General features: G+C 40.8%; 1 protein-coding gene across 5 annotated transcripts in view; it reads left to right on the top strand.

The window, feature by feature from the left end:
• Positions 1-22,885, top strand: part of CWC22 (CWC22 spliceosome associated protein homolog) — a 55,840-nt gene extending 32,955 nt beyond the window's left edge. For all 5 annotated transcript variants that reach the window (XM_007069769.4, XM_037912067.2, XM_043525842.1 and 2 more), the window contains 6 exons: positions 11,584-11,661; positions 13,005-13,157; positions 13,479-13,606; positions 14,546-14,647; positions 14,749-14,948; positions 20,288-22,885. In XM_007069769.4, the coding sequence (XP_007069831.2) occupies positions 11,584-11,661; positions 13,005-13,157; positions 13,479-13,606; positions 14,546-14,647; positions 14,749-14,948; positions 20,288-20,883 (1,257 nt within the window). In that variant the 3' untranslated portion in view covers positions 20,884-22,885. The remainder of the gene's footprint in view (positions 1-11,583; positions 11,662-13,004; positions 13,158-13,478; positions 13,607-14,545; positions 14,648-14,748; positions 14,949-20,287) is intronic.
• The last annotated feature ends 540 nt before the right edge of the window (positions 22,886-23,425 follow it).

Below are 23,425 nucleotides of genomic sequence, written 5' to 3'. Positions count from 1 at the left end.
CATCCATCTCAAAGCATTCCTGATGGAGTCGGCTCTAACTCCGGCACCGGAGCAGTCGAGGTCTGACTCTGTCCCGAGCACCGCAGGGTTGACCTCATGCCAAACCCCAGCACCAGTGGTACCCTCTACATCAGCGGTACTGCCAACTACTCCAGGGCCAGTGGCCAGCTGCCTAGTACCCACTGAACCTGTGGGGTTTTACCCAGTCTTCACAAGGGCTTAGGCTGGTGGCGGGGGCCTCGTAAACAACATCGGCCTCAGTATCCCGCCCTCCCCCAGAGGCAGACGGCCCTGAAGGGAGAACCCTCAGGCTCACGTGGACCCCGGGGAACAGCCATTTGACCCACCAAGGGATGTGGCAGACCCCATGACACCGGCTTCTGCCACATCTTCGCCTAATGAGGTGATTGTGGGTCGCCCGCACCCGCTTCCTCAGGATGATGCTAAGGCTCAACAGGAGCTGTTGAAAAGAGTTGCCTCTAACTTGGGGCTCCAGGCAGAGGAGCTAGAGGAACCATCGGACTCCCTATTCGATGTCCTTTGCTCGATGGCCAAGGTGGCACTGCCCCTGCATGAGGGGTGTCAAAGATTACAAACGCCCTGTGGCAGACCCCCTCATCCCTGCCCCCCATCTCCTAGAGGGCAGAAAGAAAGTACTTTGTGCCACCTAAGGGTCATGAGTACCTCAATACCCACCCAGTCCCAAGCTCCCTGGTAGGAGTGGCCATTAATGAGTGGGAGAGGCAAAGCCCACCGGGAGCTACACCTAAAAATAAAGACTCAAAGAGGCTGGATTTATTCGGACACAAAGTTTATTCATCCTCAAGCCTCCAGTTGAGGGTGGCCAACCACCAAGCCCTCCTTGGCCACTATGACTTCAATATGTGACAAGCCATGGCCAAGTTTGAGGATTCGCTTGAGGAGTTCCAGGCGATCCTTGATGAGGGCAAGGCTGTGGCCAGAGCAGCCCTTCAAGCAGTCTTGGATGTGGCGGACTCCGCAGCATGCACCATGGCCTTGGCCATCTCTGGTTACTTGTCTCAGGCTTATTGACGGAGGTCCAGCAGTTGATACAGGACCTTTCTTCCGAGGGCCAGGCACTGTTCGCAGAGCAGAGAGACAATAAATTACATGGGTTGAAGGATTCCTGTAATACATTGAAAACCCTGGGTCTCTGCGTCCCGGGTTCAGCCCATAAGCGGTTTAAGCCACAACAACCACAGGGTCAAGGGAACCAACTCAGACAGTAGACGGCTCATAAAAAGAGCAGAGGTTACAAACGCTGCCAGAGCCACCAACCTCTGATCTCTACCCGTCGGGCTCCACCCGCAACAGGCAGGGTGGCAAGTGGGCATTTTGAGGGTGCGCCAGGGAGCAACCGACCAGACTGTACCCTGGATCCGTTTTCCCTATGTTTCTCCAACCACCTTTCTCTTTTTCCTCCCTGCATGGACCGCAATAACTTTGGACAGTTAGGTGTGTCCTCCACACGACGGCCCGGGGCTATACCCTCCAGTTTCTTTCTAACCTCCCCACTTCCCTATCTCTCTTCAAGGACCCTTCTCACAAAAGTCTCCTCACACAGGAGGTGAAGGGCCTGCTGCAGCTGGGAGTGGTGGAAGAAGTTCCTTACAGGAACAAGGGGTTCTATTCCCAGTACTTTCTAATCCCAAAGGCCAAGAGCGGTCTAAGACCCATCCTGGACCTGTGAGACCTCAACAAATACCTAAAGAAGTTAAAGTTCTGCATGGTATCCCTGGCCTCCATTATCCCCTCCCTGAATCAGGGAGACTGGTATGCCGCCCTCGACTTGAAGGACACATACTTTCGTATAGTGATCTTCCAAGGACACAGATGCTTCTTGTTCTTCACAATGGGATCCAACCACTACCAGTTTGCGGTCCTCCCTTTTGGCCTAGCAACAACACTGAGGGTGTTTACTAAGTGCATGACAGTGGTGGCAGCTTACCTCAGGCTTCAGGGTATTCAGATGTACCCATATCTTGACGACTTGCTGGCCAAAGGTCGCTCCAGGTCCCAAGTCCCAAGTGACTTCACAGTGCAACAGGTCATGTGCCGGTCCCTGGGCCTGTTGGTGACCGACAAGAAATCTACGTTAGTTCTGGTGCAGAAGATAGAGTTCATTGGAGCAGTGCTCGACTCCACCTGTGCCAGAGCTTTCCTGCCACAGGAGAGGTTCCAGACGATGGTGGACATCATACCATGTTCCTTCTAACTATGGCCCAGGTATGTCTGCGTTTGCTGGGCCACATGGCAGCATGTATATATGTCGTCCGCCGTGCAAGGCTCAGGATGTGACCCTTGCTGCTGTGGCTGGCAATAGTCTGTTCCCAGTCCAGAAATCACCTGGACAAAGTTGTTACCATCCCACAGGGGATACTTAACTCCCTGCAATGGTGGACTGACCCCAAGGCTCTCCTGGAAGGAGTTCCACTCGGTTGAACTGATATTGGATGCTTTAGACATCGGCTGGGGAGCGCATCTAGGCGAGACACAGACCCAAGGTACGTGGTCTCCGGAGGAGATGACATTGCACATAAACGTCAAGGAACTCAGAGCAGTATGTTTGGCCTGTGGGATCTTCCTACCGCATCTGTCAGGCAAGGTGGTGAGAGTGTTGATGGACAGTATGGCCTCGATGTTCTACATCAACAGGCAAGGGGGAGCACGCTCATCGGCTCTGTGTCAAGAGGCTCTCCGATTGTGGGATTCCTGCATCAAGCAATCCACTGGAGACCTGTCACCTCCCCAGAGTCAGGAACACGCTGGCAGAGTGCCTCCGCAGGTCCTTTTTCTCTCACCACAAGTGGTCACTGCATCCGGAGGTAGCCTGATTGCTCTTCCAGAAGGTCTGGGCAAGGACTCTCTCCCTCTCTGACGCTTTCCTCCTGTCATGGTCAGGGGGGTCTGATGAATGCATTCCTGACAATCCCACTCATAGCAGAGACCTGTCAAAGAACAAGAGAGACAAGTCCCAAGTTATCATGATCGCCCCAATGTGGCCGTGCCAGCACTGGTTCGGCACGCTGGTGGAGACTGCTCCCTGGCTCCTTCCCAACCGACCAGATCTGATTCTGCAAGATCACAGGAGCCTCTTACACCCCAGCCTCCCCTCCCTCCACCTCATGGCTTGGATGTTGCGTGGTTGAACCCAGAGGAGCGGACCTGCTCTTAATGAGGTCCAGCAAGTCGTCCTGGAAAGCAGGAAGCCTTCCGCTAGAGCAACCCACCTGGCCAAGTGGACGAGGTTCTGCAACTGGGTGTCTGAGCATAGCATCTCTCCGTCATGCTCCTCCTTACAATCTATCTTAGATTACCTTCTTCATCTTAAGAACCAGGGGCTGACCCTCTCTTCCATCAGGATGCACCTTGCAGCTATCTCTGCTTTCCACCCGCCGATCCAAGGTCAGACAGTGTTCTCGCACAACATGTCGGTCAGATTCCTGAAAGGCCTCGAGAGACTCTTCCCGCCAGTCCAGGCTCCTGTCCCACAGTGGGACCTTAACTTGGTTCTTTCTAGGCTCACGAGCCTGCCCTTTGAGCCTATGGTCTCCTGCTCCCTTTCCCACCTGTCATGAAAGGTCACTTTCCTTGTGGTGGTAGCATTAGCTAAACGAGTGTCGGAGATTAAAGCCCTGACATCGGAGCCACTGTATACAGTGTTCTACAAGAACAAAGTTCAGTTGTGACCCCATCTGGCCTTTCTGCCAAAAGTAGTGTTTTCCTTCCATGTCAACCAGGACATCTTCCTCATGGTGTTTTGTCCCAAGCTGCACAGTGAGTAAAGGAGGCTACATGCCCTGGAAGTCAGACGTGCCCTGGCATTTTAGCTGGAGCATATCCACAGGTTGAACCAGCTCTTCTTCGCGACAGCGGACAGGATGAAGGGCCTTCCAGTGTCCACAGAGTATTTCCAACTGGATCACCTCCTGCATCCAGGACCTGTTACGAGCTGGCACAGGTCCCACTGCCGCCGATTGTGAGGGCCCATTTGCCCAGAGCTCAGGTGTCCTCGGCGACCTTCCTGGGGCACATTCCCATCCAGGACATTTGCAGAGCCAAATGCAACCAACCTTTGGTTCACACGTTCACAGTACATTACGCCCTCATGCAGCAGGCCATTGGATGACTCTGGGTTCGGCGGAGCCATGTTGCAATCTACACGTCCTTGAACTCCTACCCTTCTCTGTTGGTACTGCTTGGGAGTCACCTAATACGGAATGGACATGAGCAAGCACTTGAAAAAGAAAAGACAGTTACCTGTTCCGTAACTGGTGTTTGAGATGTGTTGCTTATGTCCATTCCATGACTTGCCCTCCTTCCCCACTGTCAGAGTTTTGGCAAGAAGAAACTGAGGGTGGGGAGAGCTGGCGGCGCCCCTTGTACCGCAGCATGTGCCCGCCGCTCCAGAGGGCGCCAGAGCCAGTCCTCTACGGCAGTGCTACTCAAAGTGGTGGTCCGTGGACCGGTGCCAGTCCGCGAGCCATCGGCTGCCGGTCTGCGCGCACATTGGGAAATAAATTGCTGGTCCCTCACATCAGATATCCATAGAGCAGTGCTTCTCAAGCTGCCACTGAGGGAAACACTTCTGGCACCGGTGCATGTGGCGAGTACACACACCTAATATGGAATGGACATGAGCAACACATCTCGAAGAACACCAGTTACGGAACAGGTAACTGTCTTTTTCTTCTCTTTAGCCCCAGTTGTCTTTTTCTGGTTGGTTTTTCTATAGCAAGGGTTCTCAGCAGCCTTTTTCTTTCTGAGTGTCCCCGCACTCCCTATATGGTATAAAAACTTCACAGCCCACAGCAGCTGTGTTTCTGCATATCCAGTAAATTAAAAGCCAGAGCCGATGTTAGGGGGTAGCATGCAGGGCAATTGCTCAGGGCCCTGCAAAGCTAAGTTGCTCAGGCTTTAGCTTCAGCCCTGTGCGGCGGGGCTTGAGCTATGGCTTTCTGCCCTGGGCCCTAGCCTGTCTAACGCTCGCCCTACTCTCTGACTTATTTTGGTGTCCCCCCGAAACCTGCTCGTGGACCCCTAGCTAAGAACCGCTGTTCTGTAGGATAGAGGTAGAAATGGAGCAGGCATTTTGGAGAGTGCACCTTTTTTTGAGTCTTCTAACTTATCTTTCAACCACCCACACACAGGGACACTTCCAAGTAGAGTGACCTTTTCATGATACAAAACCACATCTGGAGCTAAAGGTCTTCATAAAAATAAGTGATTCACTTCACATGTGGGACTCGAGAACTCTGTAATACTTTTGAAATACTTAGTTACATCATGATTGGAAAGGTATCATTTAAACGTTGATGACAGTCATTTTTGCATGCAATTTGTGCATTAAGTATGTAAAAACCTTTGAGCTATATGGTATATAAATTGTCTATAAAAATTAAAATTCACTGGCTTTTTAAAGCAAATGATGGACTTAAAGTCCAGACTGTTGGTGTCATAGGCATTATCAGAAGTGTTCTGAGCAAAGAAACTAGTGAAGTAACCTTTAAAGCTATAATTGAAGTTAAAATTGCTATGTGAACTTGTCACATCTCTCTAAAAATTAATTAAATCATTTCAAAGTTTGTTAATTTTTAATCTAGAAGACAGTTACTCTAGACCTAACCTCAACTTGTTTTGATAACACTAGCAAGAATGTCTTTGTGGGTAAATCTATTTTCATGCATGTGGTTATTCAAGATACTCTCCTAGAAATCATTGTAATATTTAATTAAAATGTTAAAATATTTAATTACTGTAAACCACAAGGGATATCAATGTTGTAATTGCATTTAATATGAGGAAAAAGTAATTGGTTTTGCAAGTCGTGCTGACTTTATTAGCAGTGGCATCAGCACTTTGCCCTGTTTTATTGTTTGAAAACTGATTACAGCATTACTGTAAAACGGGAGGGTAATATAAAAAAGTTAATATGCATTTTAATATATCAAGCTAACACAATGTGACTAAGTTGAAAAGAATGGCCTTAAACAGATTTGTAAGTTAACTTTTTTGGTACAGTATTTGCTGAATGTTACTTGTTTAACACTGAATAGATGCCTTTATTATTTTTATTTTATTTATTTTTGTTAGCTTGTTTTGTGTATTTGAGCTGTGTAATGGGCAAAAATGTTTCTTTTAGGATTTCATGATAGAAGGAATGGTACAAATAGGAGTACATTACAACAGATTTAATATAAGACTTACCATATTTAAAGTATAAATGTGTTTAGACTTTTTTTTAATTGCAGTGGCATTAAATATGTTTATTCTCTATTGATTGGGGGAAATTTTTGTTGTTGTGACTTCTCAGTTTTGAGAAAATAACTATAAATGTGTGTGTTCTGTTTTTCCTAAGATTTCTAATTAGTCTAAAGAGACAAACATATTTAAACTAATTGCTAAAGAGTATGACTGACAGTCTAATTAATTGTTACTTTTAGCGTGCAATGTCTTTTTTTGTGTTTTAACAAGTCTGACAAGTCATCTTATTAAAATGCTATGAAATGATCTAAACAGCTAGACAGATCCTTCATAACACGATTTAGATCAGACATCGGCAAAAATCTACAAAGTTGGCGTTTTAAACACAATGTATTTGGGAACTACCATCATAATTTTTGTTGTTGTTAATGGACTAAATCTTATGGGGAAAATAAAATATGTTAACTAAATTGAATGAAGTACAGTGTTAAATGCACTGTCCATTTATATGAAAATGTTTGCTTCTGTTGTCTTAATATTAATTATTCTTTACAAATGGTTTTTAAGTTGCTGCCACGGGGCAGATTGTGGACCTGCTTACAAAATTGTGCAAGGGAGTAAGGAGGTGTAAGGTGCCCCCATATTCCTGTATGACAGCTACCCAGATAGCAATGCAGAGAGGAAAGAAGCTATATCCCATTTCCCCATCTCGCTTCTGCACAAGTGTATCCTCCCCAGTGGAGCAGAGGGAAACTGGAAAGCAGATTGTGACTCATGCTGTCTACACTACCACTTCTGTCAGTATAATTTGTCGCTCAGGGACGCTTATGTCAGCTCAACATAAATTACGCTGACATAAGCGTCTGTGTGGACAGCGCTACGTCTACGGGAGAGCTTCTCCCACCAACATAACTACTGCCGCTCATTGGGGGTGGACCAATTATGTTTGCATAGAGCAGCTACACTAGAGATCTTAGAGCTGCGCAGCTGAAAGTTCTCTAGGGTAGACATAGTCTCAGAGTCATGATCTCCTGGTCTGCTCCAAGGGGCAATGCAACAAGGCGCTCCCCTTGTTAGGGCTTGTGGCAAATCCATGTGTCATTAATATAAAGGGAAGGGTAACCACCTTTCTGTATACAGTGCTATAAAATCCCTCCTGGCCAGAGGCAACATTCTGTTACCTGTAAAGGATTAAGAAGCTCAGCTAAGCTGGCTGGTACCTGACCCAAAGGACCAATAAGGGGACAAGATACTTTCAGATCTTGGGGGGGGGTGAAGGCTTTTGTTTGTGCTCTTTGTTTACGTGGTTGTTCTCTTCTGGGTCTGAGAGAGGCCAAACAGAAATCCATCTTCTCCAACCCATCCTAATCCAAGTCTCCAATATTGCAACCAGTATAGGTAAGCCAGGCAAGGCGGATTAGTTTATCTTTTGTTTTATGTGAATTTTCCCTATGTTAAGAGGGAGGTTTATTCCTGTTTTCTGTAACTTTAAGGTTTTGCCCAGAGGGGGATCCTCTGTGTTTTGAATCTGAATACCCTGTAAAGTATTTTCCATCCTGATTTTACAGAGATGATTTTTACCTTTTTTTTTTTTTTTTTTTTTTTTTTAAATAAAATCCTTCTTTTAAGAACCTGACTGATTTTTCCATTGTTCCAAGATCCAGGGGTTTCGGTCTTTGATGGTTTTGTAACCAATTGGTTAGGATATTATTCTCAAGCCTCCCCAGGAAAAGGGGTGCGTAGGGCTTTGGGGGATATTTTGGGGGAAGACGTCTCCAAGTGGTCTCTTTCCCTGTTCTTTGTTTTAAACACTTGATGGTGGCAGCATACTGTTCAAGGACAAGGCAAAGTTTGTACTTTAGGGAAGTTTTTAACCTAAGGTGGTAAGAATAAGCTTAGGGGGTCTTTCATGCAGGTCCCCACATCTGTACCCTAGAGTTCAGAGTGGGGAAGGAACCCTGACACCATGATTGAGCCTTATGGTTTTATATAGCTTTCCTTGGTGTACAGTAATTAAAACGTACAAAAATTTCTGATTTGGGGTGAGGGAAGTCCAGATAAAAAATGGTATGTTTCAAAGTGATTTTATCTGTAAGGTAACTTAACTTACTCTTGTTAATCAATTATTCTTCTAAATTATTTTACTTGTAAAATTCTTCAAAAACTCCATCTTTCAGTGATGCCAGAAAGTTCTCTACATAGCGGAATAGAATGTGCATAAAAATATCTAAACTGGAACTGTCAAGTAAAGTGTCATTTTAAAAAAAAGCCTTATACTATATTTTGACAGTTAAACATAAAAGAATTAGAGAAACAAATGTACTTTTCAACATTTATGTGGTCTCTTTTTAATTTTAATGAACTAGCCCAGATCTTATATTTGGGTTTCTGGCATTGAGAAGAAACTTAACCCAAAAAAAACCCAAAAAATGAATTTATTTTAATAGTTGGGTTTTTCTTAGTTCTTTTTGTTTTATGTTCCTATTGGGCTTTACTAAAACCTAAATTTGGTATCTGAATTACTCAACAGTCCCTTAATTGTAATACAAGAAGGGAATAATTTTAGCCATTATTTGGATTAGATTTTTGTGGTTTAGAGTGGACATGAATGTGAATGAGAGAATAATTTAGGCCCCAATCCTGCAGAGATTTTGGCATAGTCTACATTTGAAAGTTACAGCAGCATCAGTCAGGGTTGTGAAAAAAACATGCCCCTGACTAACATAGCTGTGCTGATATGAATGCTTCCCCCCCCTTCCCCCCCCCCCCCCCCACAGATGCAGCTATATCAACAGAAGTATGCTGCTTTCAGTGTAGTTAACGTAGTTTTTGGAGGCAGTCTTCCTACACTAGGAGTACTTGTGGCACCTTAGAGAGTAACCAGTTTATTTGAGCCTAAGCTTTCGTGAGCTACAGCTCACTTCATCGGATGCATATTGTGGAAATTGTAGAAGATCTTTTTATACACACAAAGCATGAAAAAATGAGTGTTTACCACTACAAAAGGTTTTCTCTCCCCCCACCCCACTCTCCTGCTGGTAATAGCTTATCTAAAGTGATCACTCTCCTTACAATGTGTATGATAATCAAGGTGGGCCGTTTCCAGCACAAATCCAGGGTTTATCAAGAACGTCTGGGGGGAGGGTAGGAAAAAACAAGGGGAAATAGGTTACCTTGCATAATGACTTAGCCACTCCCAGTCTCTATTCAAGCCTAAGTTAATTGTATCCAATTTGCAAATGAATTCCAATTCAACAGTCTCTCGCTGGAGTCTGGTTTTGAAGTTCTTTTGTTGTAATATCGCAACTTTCATGTCTGTAATCGCGTGACCAGAGAGATTGAAGTGTTCTCCGACTGGTTTATGAATGTTATAATTCTTGACATCTGATTTGTGTCCATTTATTCTTTTACGTAGAGACTGTCTAGTTTGACCAATGTACATAGCAGAGGGGCATTGCTGGCACATGATGGCATATATCACATTGGTGGATGTGCAGGTGAACGAGCCTCTGATAGTGTGGCTGATGTTATTAGGCCCTGTGATGGTGTCCCCTGAATAGATATGTGGGCACAGTTGGCAACAGGCTTTGTTGCAAGGATAGGTTCCTGGGTTAGTGGTTCTGTTGTGTGGTATGTGGTTGCTGGTGAGTATTTGCTTCAGGTTGAGGGGCTGTCTGTAGGCAAGGACTGGCCGGTCTCCCAAGATTTGTGAGAGTGTTGGGTCATCCTTCAGGATAGGTTGTAGATCCTTGATAATGCGTTGGAGGGGTTTTAGTTGGGGGCTGAAGGTGACGGCTAGTGGCGTTCTGTTATTTTCTTTGTTAGGCCTGTCCTGTAGTAGGTGACTTCTGGGAACTCTTCTGCCTCTATCAATCTGTTTCTTCACTTCCGCAGGTGGGTATTGTAGTTGTAAGAATGCTTGATAGAGATCTTGTAGGTGTTTGTCTCTGTCTGAGGGGTTGGAGCAAATGCGGTTGTATCGCAGAGCTTGGCTGTAGACAATGGATCGTGTGGTGTGGTCAGGGTGAAAGCTGGAGGCATATAGGTAGGAACAGCGGTCAGTAGGTTTCTGGTATAGGGTGGCGTTTATGTGACCATCGTTTATTAGCACTGTAGTGTCCAGGAAGTGGATCTCTTGTGTGGGCTGGACCAGGCTGAGGTTGATGGTGGGATGGAAATTGTTGAAATCATGGTGGAATTCCTCAAGGGCTTCTTTTCCATAGGTCCAGATGATGACGATGTCATCAATATAGCGCAAGTAGAGTAGGGGCGTTAGGGGACGAGAGCTGAGGAAGCGTTGTTCTAAGTCAGCCATAAAAATGTTGGCATATTGTGGGGCCATGCGTGTACCCATAGCAGTGCCGCTGATTTGAAGGTATACATTGTCCCCAAATGTAAAATAGTTATGGGTAAGGACAAAGTAAGGACAGAGCCAGAAAGTTCCCAGAAGTCACCTACTACAGGACAAGCCTAACAAAGAAAATAAGAGAACGCCACTAGCCGTCACCTTCAGCCCCCAACTAAAACCCCTCCAACGCATTATTAAGGATCTACAACCTGTCCTGAAGGATGACCCAACACTCTCACAAATCTTGGGAGACAGGCCAGTCCTTGCCTACGGGGGGCGGGGGAGAGAATCTTTTTGCTAATACAGACTAACACGGCTGTTACTCTGAAATCTTCCTACACTGGAAGAAAAACCCCTTTTGTCAGCTAGGCTGCATCTACATTATGAGGTTATGCAAGCATAACTATGCTGGTGTAGTCTGTAGTGTAAATGTACCCATTCACACATGCTTAAAGTTGCACACATGAATAGTCCTAAAGAAGTCACTACTCACAAATGTATGTCTCTCTGTAGAATCAACACCTTAAGTTCTGATCTTGAGACCACAGAGCATTCTCAACTGCCATTTACTCAAGGAATTTCATATTTACGCTTGGCTTTATCATTCACTTTCTAAGACCCTTATTGCATAAAGGTATCGGTGTTTTAAAAGTCGTTTCCCTTTTTACAGCCCATTGTCTTTTTAATCTTGCAGTTAAATCATAATGTTGAATTTGTGATGACATTTCTTTAGTAAGACTACAGGATTATAACTTCCCTGCAGATCTGGGCAGGTGGAGAAGTTTGGATAGAGAAGGTTAATAGCTAAGCCCCAAATACCTTCCAAAATAGTGGAAATTCAGAAAACTACTGAAATTGACCCCTCTGACCTTTCTTTAGAAAAAAATTAAGTGCTTGTTTCAAAGATGGCGTCCATGCGAAAATCATTCTTTAATATTTTTGCGTTTATGGAGTGGATTTCTACTACTACAGAGAATTTATGAGGAGGAATTTTTGTGTTATCTTAACAGAAAGAACTCTGCAACATGATTCTTGACTGCTGTGCTCAACAAAGAACATATGAGAAATTCTTTGGTTTACTGGCAGGGGTGAGTTCCACTTTCAGACTTCATATTTTACAGCAAGAAACATAATTTATGTAATATGGCAGTAAAAGTTTTCATATAAGCATCTGATATTTTACGATAAATAAGTCAATTACGTGTGGCTCTTTTGTTCTGAAGTTGGTTATATGAGCTGAGGTGGTTGGATTATCCATTAGATGGTAATAAGCATTCACAGTAAATGCAGAATGGGAGCACGCTTTTTCCCTGTTTTTTTTAAATATTCCTATCTTGTAGAAGGATGGTCAGTGGCCAATGGATAGCACTAACAGTAATGGAACTACAGAAGTGCAAAGTACTATGCTTTGTTATAAATAATTGTCTTGCAGGAGCAGGAAAGATAGTATTTTGGAGTTCTCCTTTGTTTCTCCACTTCATTAAGGTTGCTTAGTTAGTTTATTTAGCAAATTAGGATGACTTGGCTCATTCCTGCACCATTCTTTCACTAAAAGAAACAAATCTGGTTTTCTTCTTCTTCGTGCGTGTGTGTGTGTGTAAAACTGGTTATAACTTTTGTTACAATTATTTATTAAGTAGCAGTTTTCCTTTTACTCCATCTGTAATCTCAGTATAGCTGACTCTAATAAAGTTTACATAAGTAAAACTTTTGATGTCCTTACCAAGGTTACTTACAATTACAGAAGTTTCATTAATTTCTAGACAATCAGATTTTTAGAAAATGTTACTGCTGATGTAGCTGTGCACAAAGGACCATATTTCCTTTTTCTATTACTCACCTAGTACTAACAATTACCTTATAATTTGCTTGTAACCGGTTATAAGAAAGCACTTGGTTCCATAATAATCCTGGATGTTGAAATTTACCGAATAAATTTATCGTACTTTATTACAGATTGCCCTGAAAAATATTTCAATATCCAGGATTATTATGGAACCAAGTGTGTTCTTTATATTTCTTGGAATTGCTGTTTCTGCCTGAAATGTCTTGACACTAACTATGCTCCCTTCTATTTCTCTAGTTTCAAATAAACTTGCAATGATGTAATTTAAAAATATTATGTCCTGTGGTATTGTATTAAGGGGTCCCACCAGGTGAGACTACTAGAATCGAGATGTTGCAAGGTAGAAGAAATTACCTTATCTAGTAACATGTCAAAATTGATAATTGTTGTTTCATAATGCAAGATGAGTTTCCTCTGAGAAACTGCTGGAGGTAATAAATTGATCTTTATATTCCATTTAAAGGTATTTTTTCCTTTCCTTTTAAAAGGAAAGACTTCTATATAAATGCTTAGTTCTAAATATATTTTTGTTTAATGTTCTGTTTTATTTAATCTGGTTGTTTTAACTGTACAATGTTATTTCAGCGTTTCTGCATGTTAAAAAAAGAATACATGGAATCCTTTGAAGCTATTTTCAAAGAACAGTATGATACTATCCACCGTTTGGAAACAAACAAATTGAGAAATGTAGCCAAGATGTTTGCTCATCTTCTGTACACAGATTCACTTCCCTGGAGTGTAAGTAGAAAAGGGCTTTGTCCTAGCTTCTTTCTTCAGTAGCTAGTCTGTAGTTCTCAGAAATAAATTATAATACATCATGCTTGGTGTCAGGGATGCCTTTTTTAAGTCTTGTTTTTTAAAGCCTGAGATTTAAACTACTAAGACTCTGATTAAAAAAAATCAAAATGTGTTATTTTAATTAACATTCTTACAAACTGCATTGCTATAGTGTTGGGGTGAAAGATGCTATTCTATATGCGGGCCAAAGGTTGAGCTTGACCTTCTAAAAATAGAACTGGGTGTGTATATTTGAAATCTGTTTTTTCTTAACATTTTCAGGTCCTTGAATGTATAATATTGAGTGAAGAAACTACTACATCGTCCAGTAGAATTTTCGTCAAAATATTCTTCCAGGAACTTAGTGAATATATGGGACTTCCTAATCTTAATGCAAGATTAAAGGATGAGTAAGTTGAAATTTTACTCTGAGCGTTGTCCTTTGAATTCTTTCACCCTGTAAGAGTACATACAGACTCTCCATTTTCAAGTGAAAATTTCTAAGTGAAAATACATAACAAACTATGGCCCCGACTGATGTCAGTGTACGAGCTCTGACTAGTCAGTTAAACATGCATAAATATTTGAAGGATCAGGGCCTGTATTTTCTTGGTTTTGTTCCGCTGCTGTTTCAACTTGAATAGTAACTTCTCTAGCTGAAGGACATTTATTTGTATACATCAGCATCATTCCTGAAGGATGTGGGGCAGGATAGTCTTCTTTTTTTTTTTTTTTTTTTTTTTTTGGCAGAGCCTGAAAGACCTCAAAAATATTAACTTTGTATTTTTATAAGATTAATTGCTTTATTTTAAGCACAACAAAAGTAATACATTCTCGTGTGTGTGTGTGTTCCAGTACTTACACAACAGTGAGGATCCTTCCAATTGTTCAAGTTATTTCTTGAGGATCTAAGGCTTACTCCTTTTCAGGAGCTATTCTCCTGTATGGTGGTAAATTAAACAAGCACTCAAAACTCATTGAAGCCCAAACTTTGACCTACCTTAGGGCCCAATTCAATGGAATTTCTAAATGGAGAGCTGCTACAGAATCAGGCTCTTAAATTTGTCATAATCTGACAGGAAAAGGCTGTCCTTTTTTTTTTTTTTTTTTAATAAAACCACCACAGGCTTATGAAGAAATTTTAAAATTCTGCTAAAGGAACACTTACTTTGCTGGACCCACAAAAGCATTGCTTTTTTCATCCATTGCAGTGTCTGTAAAAAACAATGGTGAACAAAGACTATTTTTGTCCTGTGGGATTCCTATGATGTATTTTTCAAAAAAATGCATGTAGAAATTAAGAATAGTTTGCTGCGTGAGGTTTAACGTCTATGTTTTGTTTTTATCAGAACACTGCAATCTTTTTTTGAAGGATTATTGCCTCGGGACAACCCAAGAAACACTCGATTTGCCATCAATTTTTTCACTTCCATTGGTCTTGGAGGACTAACGTAAGAAATCGTTGTTGGTTTTTTTGGTCTTAATCCTGATTTGACATTGCTTGACTTTCTGTTTAAGGATTGAGATTGTTTTGGTTTTTGTTGCTAATTAGGGATGAATTACGGGAACATCTGAAAAATGCACCAAAGATGATCATGACACAGAAACAAGATGTTGAGTCATCAGATAGCTCATCATCTTCCTCAGAGTCTGACTCCTCCTCAGATTCCAATCCTGACAGCAGTAATAGTAGCTCAGGATCATCTAGTGGCCGTGACTCCTCTTCTAGCAGTGGCCATAGCAGTGTCTCAGGTATTAAACATCTATCATTTAACTCATTCTCTCTTTACTGTGTGCACTGATATACTTACCATGAGGAAATAACTATAGTTGATATTTAATTATTTATTGCTAAATCTGTACTTTAAAAATTCCTATCTGTAAGTTTGATAAAATTCTGGAAATCTTAAAAGAAAAGAAATTGCTCCTGTTTCCAGAGAGTGAGGTTTTTGAGGAGCATATTATATTGGAGGCTGTTTCCTTAAACTGATGGGTCCATTGCATAAAGTTAATATCCCAATTTAATCTAAGACTTCCTGATACTTGTTTATAAATAATGGCCTAGCACCAGTGTCTTTTTGGCAGGATTATCAGTGAACTGCAAAGGTTAACACACCTGTTTTTTTTTATTATTTTTTTAGTACAGGCCTGTCTCACGGCTCTTCTTGATCTGTCCATTGGATTCCAATCCTCTCTCTTTTTGGCTTCCTTCCTTATAACCACGGTTGTGCTATTTCATGTGTCAAATAAGGGATTGCTGAGTTCTCTTCAATTCATTTAGCTTCTTATGCAGGTCTGGGTTTCTGAATCCACTTCCCATTCCTATTGCTCAGAAGCAGTATGGTGCGCTGTTATAATAACCCAGGCTCCTGTCCCTTGAGAATTCTCCAAGAAAGATGAAACTTTTGCCGACAATTTGTTATGCAAGAATTTCATGCATTATAATTAGTATTTTTAATAAGATCATCTTGCTGATGTAAAATCTGCTATTTGACATGAAGTATAATAAACATTGTTAATCTAAAATATCTCTGCTATTCTAAATTAGAGCATTTTGTCTTATATAGTGTGGTGGGAGAGCAGATGATAGCACAGCATGAACTTCTGTAGTTAGGAAGCTTGCTGATTCAAAGTTAATTTGATTTATTATGATTTTAGCAGCAAAAAAATTATTAATAAAAAGTACACAAGCAATATGAATTACACATGCATTAGAAATGCATTTCTGTTTTATGTTGCAAGCTTACTTTACAAAGTCTGAACTGGTTGTGTATCGCTATAAAGCTATTGCATTAATGATGACAAAACACTAGTGGAGGGCACAGTTTAACCGGGTCAGAGAGGCGTAAGTTCACAAAGAGCCAGATGGCTTCTGCATAGACAGCTGCAGCTCGGCTGAGCTGCTTGATAGGAACCAGAGAGGTAAGTCCTTAGTGAAAAACCAACTGATTCTGCAGTCTGTCAATGTGAGCATGCTTTTTTTGTAAAAGGACACTCTCTTCTACTATTTTGTCCTTTTTCCAGAAACAGATTAATATATGCATTTTGATAATCTCTGCAGTATGCTTTGATTTATGTACGCTAGAAGCAGGAATGTGGCAAAAATAATTACAGTGTTAACTATAATAATTCTGTGAGATAATCAGATTTCATTTTTGTAACTTTGTATTCCCTAGTGGTTTAAACTTCACAGTTTTACTAGAAAGCAAAGGCTAATTGTTGGTTGTATCTCAGGTTCTTCACAGTTTTGCATCTTTCCATAGACTATAATGAGGACTTCCTAGTAGTATTCTGAAAAGCATTTCCCAGAGGACTGTATTTGTCAACTGTCTTACCAGTGTAGTACTGGTCTAGCAATTAAACCTGGCACACAAATGTTGCTAGGCTAAAGTCTCTTGCTAAGGAACAATCTAAGAATTTGTGATTCCTGTGCTGATGGAAACTCTATGCATATGTAATGGGATGTGGGCCAGGAATTAAAGAAATGCCATGTTTCTTACAACAGAAAGGAAGTGAACCAGATTTAAAAACATTTATTCTGGAAAGGGTGTTTTTGTTCTTCAGGTACATTTCCAGGGTGAACTTTAAAAGAAAATTGCTTCTGCAATATGTTCTGAACATAGAAACGGAACAGAGAAAGAGGGCACTGAGCACATAACGAATAGTGAACTTGTCTTTTACTGTGTCCCCCAGTATCTTCCCCTGGCAGCTCAGCTATGACTCCGTATTGTCTGTAGGAGCATGAAGCTTGCTTATAGTCAAATAAGTCAGTTATTTTTTTATCCATTAAACTATTTTACAAAGTCTCTCATTTTTTACATTCCAGTAGAGCTATAATAATGAAAAAGAAACTATTTAAAAAAATAAAACATATTGTAAAATATGACTTAAGTGACTCCCTGTGGGCTGGTTTTAAACATGTCATTAGAGAAGCACCAGCAACCTCTCTCTCCACATCAGAGGTTAGGCAACTGCTGTAAAATTCAGTTATCTGATCTAAAATAAAATGTATTAGTGACACCTTGGTAGCGGTGATGCTTTCAAAAGACAATTAAGCAGAGCTAGAGCTGGCCAGTGTGACATCGCAATGCTTAGAGTAAAAAGAAACAAAGGTTGTTTTTTTTTAGTTGTATTCTTTATAGTGCTTTTTACTCTAGGGGATGTTCAGCAAATGTTGTTGATGTAATGTTTGTATTTTATTTGCAGCTCATCCTTTAAGCCCTTCTTTTAGTGACCAGTCAACATAATGACACTATCCATGTTTTTGGAAAAGTCCACCATGTCTGTTCATTCCATCGAATACTAAATAGGTTCTGTATTGACAGATATTAGTAGGTTGGCTAAATAAAACTTGTTCCACAATGGAGATAGACTCTAGTCTGTTCGGAAATCTAGATGTTATTTAAAGCTTAGCTTCTCTGTGAGGTAAATGTAGAACTTGGAAAACTATTTTTTGGGTGGGATGGAGAGAAAAAAAACTACCCCTTCTAAGTTAGCAACATAATTTACTTCTTAGGTGTATTGTCTTTGCTGTCCTTAAGGAATTGTAGCACAAATAAAAACTTTCTTAGTGACTGTTAAGGTTGCACAGGACATACCTCACCCAAAATCTTAAAAGCATGAAAATAAGGGGAAAGTCTCCAGCATTCCTTGCCACCCTCACATTGTCTCCAGTGCTGTCAATAACACACTTCAAGCACTCTATAAGGTTTTTACTTCCATCTGCAACAGATACTAAAAGTGCTCTGTCCTCATTTCTTCAAACGCTCACTCTGATGCAAAGCCTCAGCAATGTTAATGCAGAATAATATATGCAGGGGAGCTGAACTATTGATACAAGAGGTCACTTAAGATTTTCTGTATGAAAGTGAGTTTGATGAACTTGTCCTGTCTTGTGCATGGAGGAGGAGCAGGGACTGGGAAATCACTGGAAAAGCTTCTGGGACTGGTCATTCTCTAAGGTAGTCAGTCTGAAGCTGGTGCCTAGGGTCATTTGGTGGCTGAAGCCTGTGCCAAGGTGCTGTGACAAAGCCCAGGTTGCCCACCAGTTGCAACCACCGTTGCATCGTGGAAATGGGGCTCGGAGTTGCTATCATGTTGCTGCAGTACCATCCCCATAGCTCCAGTATCCCTTCTCTTCCCCTCAGGATAACTTGAGCAGACTACTTCAGGGACCTCAGCCCCTTTTGGACTGAGGGACTTTTGTGGGAAGAGTATGCTTATTGAAGATGGATGATCTGATTAAGGATAGGGAGTTGGGACTTCTCGGTATATTGGAGTATATTAATAGGAGCATTGCCAGCAGATTGAGGGAAGTGATTATTCCCTTCTATTCGGCACTGGTGAGGCCATACCTCGAGTATTGTGTCCAGTTTTGGTCCCCCCATTACAGAAGGATGTGGACAAATTGGAGAGATTCCAGCAACGAAAATGATTAGGGGGCTGGGGCACATGACTTACGAGGAGAGGCTGAGGGAATTGGGGTTATTAGTCTGCAGAAGAGAAGAGTGAGGGGGGATTTGTTAACAGCCTTCAACTACCTGAAGGGGGGTTCCAAAGAGGATGAAGCTAGTCTGTTCTCAGTGGTGGCAGATGACAGAACAAGAAGCAATGGTCTCAAGTTGCAGTGGGGGAGGTCTAGGTTGGATATTAGGAAAAACTATTTCACTAGGAGGGTGGTGAAGCACTGGAATGGGTTACCTAGGGAGGTGGTGGAATCTCCATCCTTAGAGGTTTTTAAGGCCCAGCTTGACAAAGCCCTGGCTGGGATGATTTAGTTGGTGTTGGTCCTGCTTTGAGCAGGGGGTTAGACTAGATGACCTCCTGAGGTCTCTTCCAACCCTGATATTCTATGATTCTATGTTAGAATAGTTAGCTGGGAGTCAGGACTCCTGGATTCTATATCTGTCTCTGCCACTGACTCCGTGTATGAAGCTGGGGATCTGTGGAATGGTCCTGCTCTCTCCAGTCACCCTGACAGCTTGCATTGCTCTAACCATTGAAATAAATCCATGTGCTGTACATATGGGCACAGTAGGGTCCCCAACAGGGATGGAACCCAGATCTGTCAGCTTCAAAAATGCAAGCCTTTAATACAGGGAGGCGAAGGAGAATCATGGTATGTCTTCAAGGCTTTTATCCTCTCTGTGGGTGGCAGCCACATCTGCACAGTTTTTGCTATAACTCCATACTCTTGCTTCTCCTGTGTTCCTTAGCCATTTAACACACAATAATTTTGGTTAATGGTTGGTAAGGTTTCATCAGAACATTCCCATCACACTCAGAAACTTAAAATAAGGGAAATATGATGCAAAGGGAAACTAATGGTGACACTTATAATTCTTGAATCAACAAATTGGCAGATCTGACTGTTGCATTCCCTGTATTTGGGAATTTGTATTTGCCTTAACAATGCTGAGGTTGCTGGTAAGGTTGTGTTAGAGTGAGCATTTCATGAAGCTGGAATATGTATTTCTTTTTGTTATCTGTTGGAGATGCAAGTGGAAGCCTTATGTTGATAGAGTGTGGTATTGACAGCATTTAGGCAATATAAAATGGGAAGGAATGCAGAAGACTCCCTTTATTTCCAAGCTTTTAAAATTGTAGGTGGATGCAGTGTGTCCAGATGCAACCTTATTGTCACTAAATGAAGTTGTTGTTTTTGTATTAATATAACGAGTGGACGTATAGGCCAGCAACGAAACCTAGAAAATGAGGAATAAAATGTGGGGAAATCTTGGGACTGATAGCCAGTTTACCAAATTTCTTTTTCCGCGGGTTTCCTTTAGAGAATTTCTTTATTTTTTTTAAACAAAAAACCTGTTTTAGACTGCCATTTAAAGATAAGTCCCTTCTCTTAAATTAATAGAGCATGGGCAGATTTCCCCAGCATGTTTTGGAGACTCACACGAGGGAAAGAAATATAAAACTCTAAGCTCATTATTTTGAACCCTGTGGCAAGATAAGCATTTAAGAATATAAAATTTGGCAAAACATTTCGCCCAGAACTTTCTATATAATATAATTATGCATAATTAATGACACTGAATAAATTAAAAAATAGTTAACTCTCATGTATGCTGTACTTTCAGATGCTGCTCAAGTAAAAAGGAAGAAGATGCAAAAGAAAAATAAAGCACTGGATAAAGTTGCCAGGAAAAAACAAGGGAGTAAAAAGAAACTAATTGAAAAAAAAATAGAAAGGAGACAGCAGGAAGGTAGATATGATGTTGAGAGAGATTCAGAAAGAAATGCTGACAGAAATTTGAGAGATCCAAATAGGAGAGATGATCTATCTAAATATCCCTATGACAGAGATGATGCCACTGACAGGAACAGTTATCGGAGTGGAAAGGACTGGTATTATGAAAGAAATATGGATTTAGAAAACAAACACAGTAATTCCAAAAAGAAGAAAGCAGAGAGAAGAACTTCTTTTTCTGATAATGAAAAGGACAAACACTGGAGTAAAGACAATGTACATCAGAGCAGGAGAAAAGAGAGGTCAAAATCTAGAGAAAGAAACCGTAATAATTCAAGTCCCAGAGAGGAAGAGGAGCAGGAGAATAGATATCGGAATGGTGCAGAGAAACGCCCAGAGAAGTATAGCAGATATTCTGACCAATCTAGAGAATCCAGGAAAAATGAGGACAGACGAAGGGAGAATTCTCCACATAGGCGAAAATAACTCTATGCCACTGAGTTTGAAATAAATGATTTTCTGTGCAGCTAAAACTGTGTATTTTTAACTCCCTATTACTGAACTTTCTTTTAAAAAAGGAGCTTTTGTACAAAGTGCAGGTTTGTATTTGTAAAGTTCATTGGCCTTCTTACGGTTTTCAGTACTGAATCTTGTAGAATCACTGTATGTGAAGAACCCTTCTGTTAAATTTCTTCCTTGGAAGAGCATTTTCATTTGAGAGAGAGAAAAACAGAAGCTTGCTTATATTTTGTGAATAAAATAGTTAAGATCTCACTGAAATGAATGTTTTTATCAGCTTAACTTCAGATGTTTTGTAAATATTGTGTTTGAGTTACAGTATCTGAAAATGCTACTTTTTAGTTTGGTTTAGTAGTTGATGAGCAGTCAGATTACTGTACAGAGGTGGGAAATTTCATATTCCCATATATATATATATATATATATATATATATATAAAAAAAAATAAATGGACACCCTGAATAGTTCATGCTCTTAAAATGAAAACAGACACAACAAATTAAGGAATCTCAAGTATTTGCATATTACCATTCAGTATAAAAACATAACACTTTCAAAAAGCTGAGCTGAAATATTGTAAAATGTTATGCTATGAGTACAGTTTAAAATGTCAACTGGAACTATGATTGATGTCTTCCTATTTCAGTGATGCGTCTTCTCAGTGAACTTCAAACCTAAGAGGTAAGGCTCAGATAAGTGTTATGTGAGAATCTTTTTGTCTTCAGTCTTTTTATAAACATATCTGCACAGGCAATGCAGACTGTAGAAGTTCATACCAACAATCGAGACCTGTAGTGCATGTTCTTCAATTTAGATTCTCAGTTAAACTTGGAGGCAGATGTGAGCACAGGCCTCTGAGTAATCTGATATAATATAAATTATTGATTTTTTTCTGAAGACAAAAAAAAAATTGCACTTGTAAACGTCACAGTTTGAAGTTTTAGAAACTTGTTTTTATATTACTTTTTAAACTTTTTACTTCTGGAAGATTTTAGTTTCTTGGACCAGCCTGTCTTAGCTTGCTTATAAAGATATCTTCCCCCTCCCCCCAATTATTTTTTTCAACCAGTGAGTTTGACTGGAGGTCATTCAGCTCTGATCTCTGTCACTATAACTGCCAAGCCTTAGAAGGACCTTAGTCCTGTGCCTGCTGAGTATGTGAAGAAGTTGGTTATGGGTACAGAAGATGCTCCAAAATTCCTTCCAGAAGTGCCAATAGGAGAATAATTAAGTTCACAAAATGTTATATGAGACCAGGAAAAGTAGTTGTAGCAATAGTTAGTATAAATTTGACAGACCCAAAATAGCTGAGGAAGATAAATATATTTCTAGTCACCTGAGAAATCAAAACAGCCTGGTAAATATTGCTGGGTAATGAGTAATACCTAAAGAAACAGAGAGTCCTTTGGCATAAGGTGTATAAAGCAATAGCGTAAGTATACACAATGGGAGAGTTTTACAAAAGTAACAGTTGAGTCAGTTCTGTAGCTTGCCCTCAATGCTGTGTAAGACTGACTTTTCTCCCTGAATTTTTTTACACCATGAACTAAAATGCAAATTGCTGTGAATCTGAAAACTTTCATTTTTCAGTATTCAATCTCAAATCTTTCTATTTTATTCCCTGTAATGCCTTGAACTAAGAATCCCACTGAAAAGGTTAATTCTGAAAGAATGCTTGTGACAGAAGAATTCCAATTGGTGGTTGTCATTGATTTTCTTTACATCACCAACTCTCCGCAGTATGCTGTTGTGTCATTATGGCCTTTTCTTGATTATAGTTGTGTTGTACAAGCTTATTTCTTAACACACCATATTTTTCCAAATTTTGCAATAACGCTTAGTCCACTCTGTTAATGGGCTGCTAACATTCACATTATAAACTCTTTTACATACTGTGTATCAGTTAATAGAGCCTTGAAAAGGCACTTGAATAAAGGTTAATACATAAAACAAATTTACTTTTTTTAAACACCTCTCTATTTCTGGCATATTTCAAGAAGTGCCAGCATAAATTCTGGTACTGCTATAATTTTTTTGACCGTTTTTCCTATTTAATAAAAATATTGCGCTATATGCAAAATAATTTCATAGAGCAACATTAGCTATGGTTGTGGTAACACACAGTCTGTATCAGAAATAAAGGTGGCTTTTACAAAGAGAAATTCCTTGCTATTTAACATAAATGTGAACATTTTACAGTCTCTCTCGCAAAAGATGTATGTTTTTTTTAAGACAACCCTTTGGCTTCAATTTTGTTCCAGTTTCTTTTTATAGGAGTGTTTTTCATAAATCATTTATCTCTACTTTTAAAATAAACAAGCAGCTTTTATTAAACAAAAAAGTGTTCCCATTTTGTGGAGGAGTGCAGTTGGCTCACAGGAGAGCTGGAGCATAACTGATGTGTCAGCTCCTTGGTGTCACCATTTTGTTGCTGGCCATGAATCAAAGATGGCTATTTCCATTTCACTAGATAAGGAATTGCGTTAACTGCAGCTTTAAGCAGGATACC

The sequence above is a fragment of the Chelonia mydas genome, chromosome 11, assembly GCF_015237465.2.
Source record: "Chelonia mydas isolate rCheMyd1 chromosome 11, rCheMyd1.pri.v2, whole genome shotgun sequence".
Taxonomy (NCBI): Eukaryota; Metazoa; Chordata; order Testudines; family Cheloniidae; genus Chelonia; species Chelonia mydas.
This window is presented reverse-complemented; position numbering and strand designations above follow the sequence as displayed.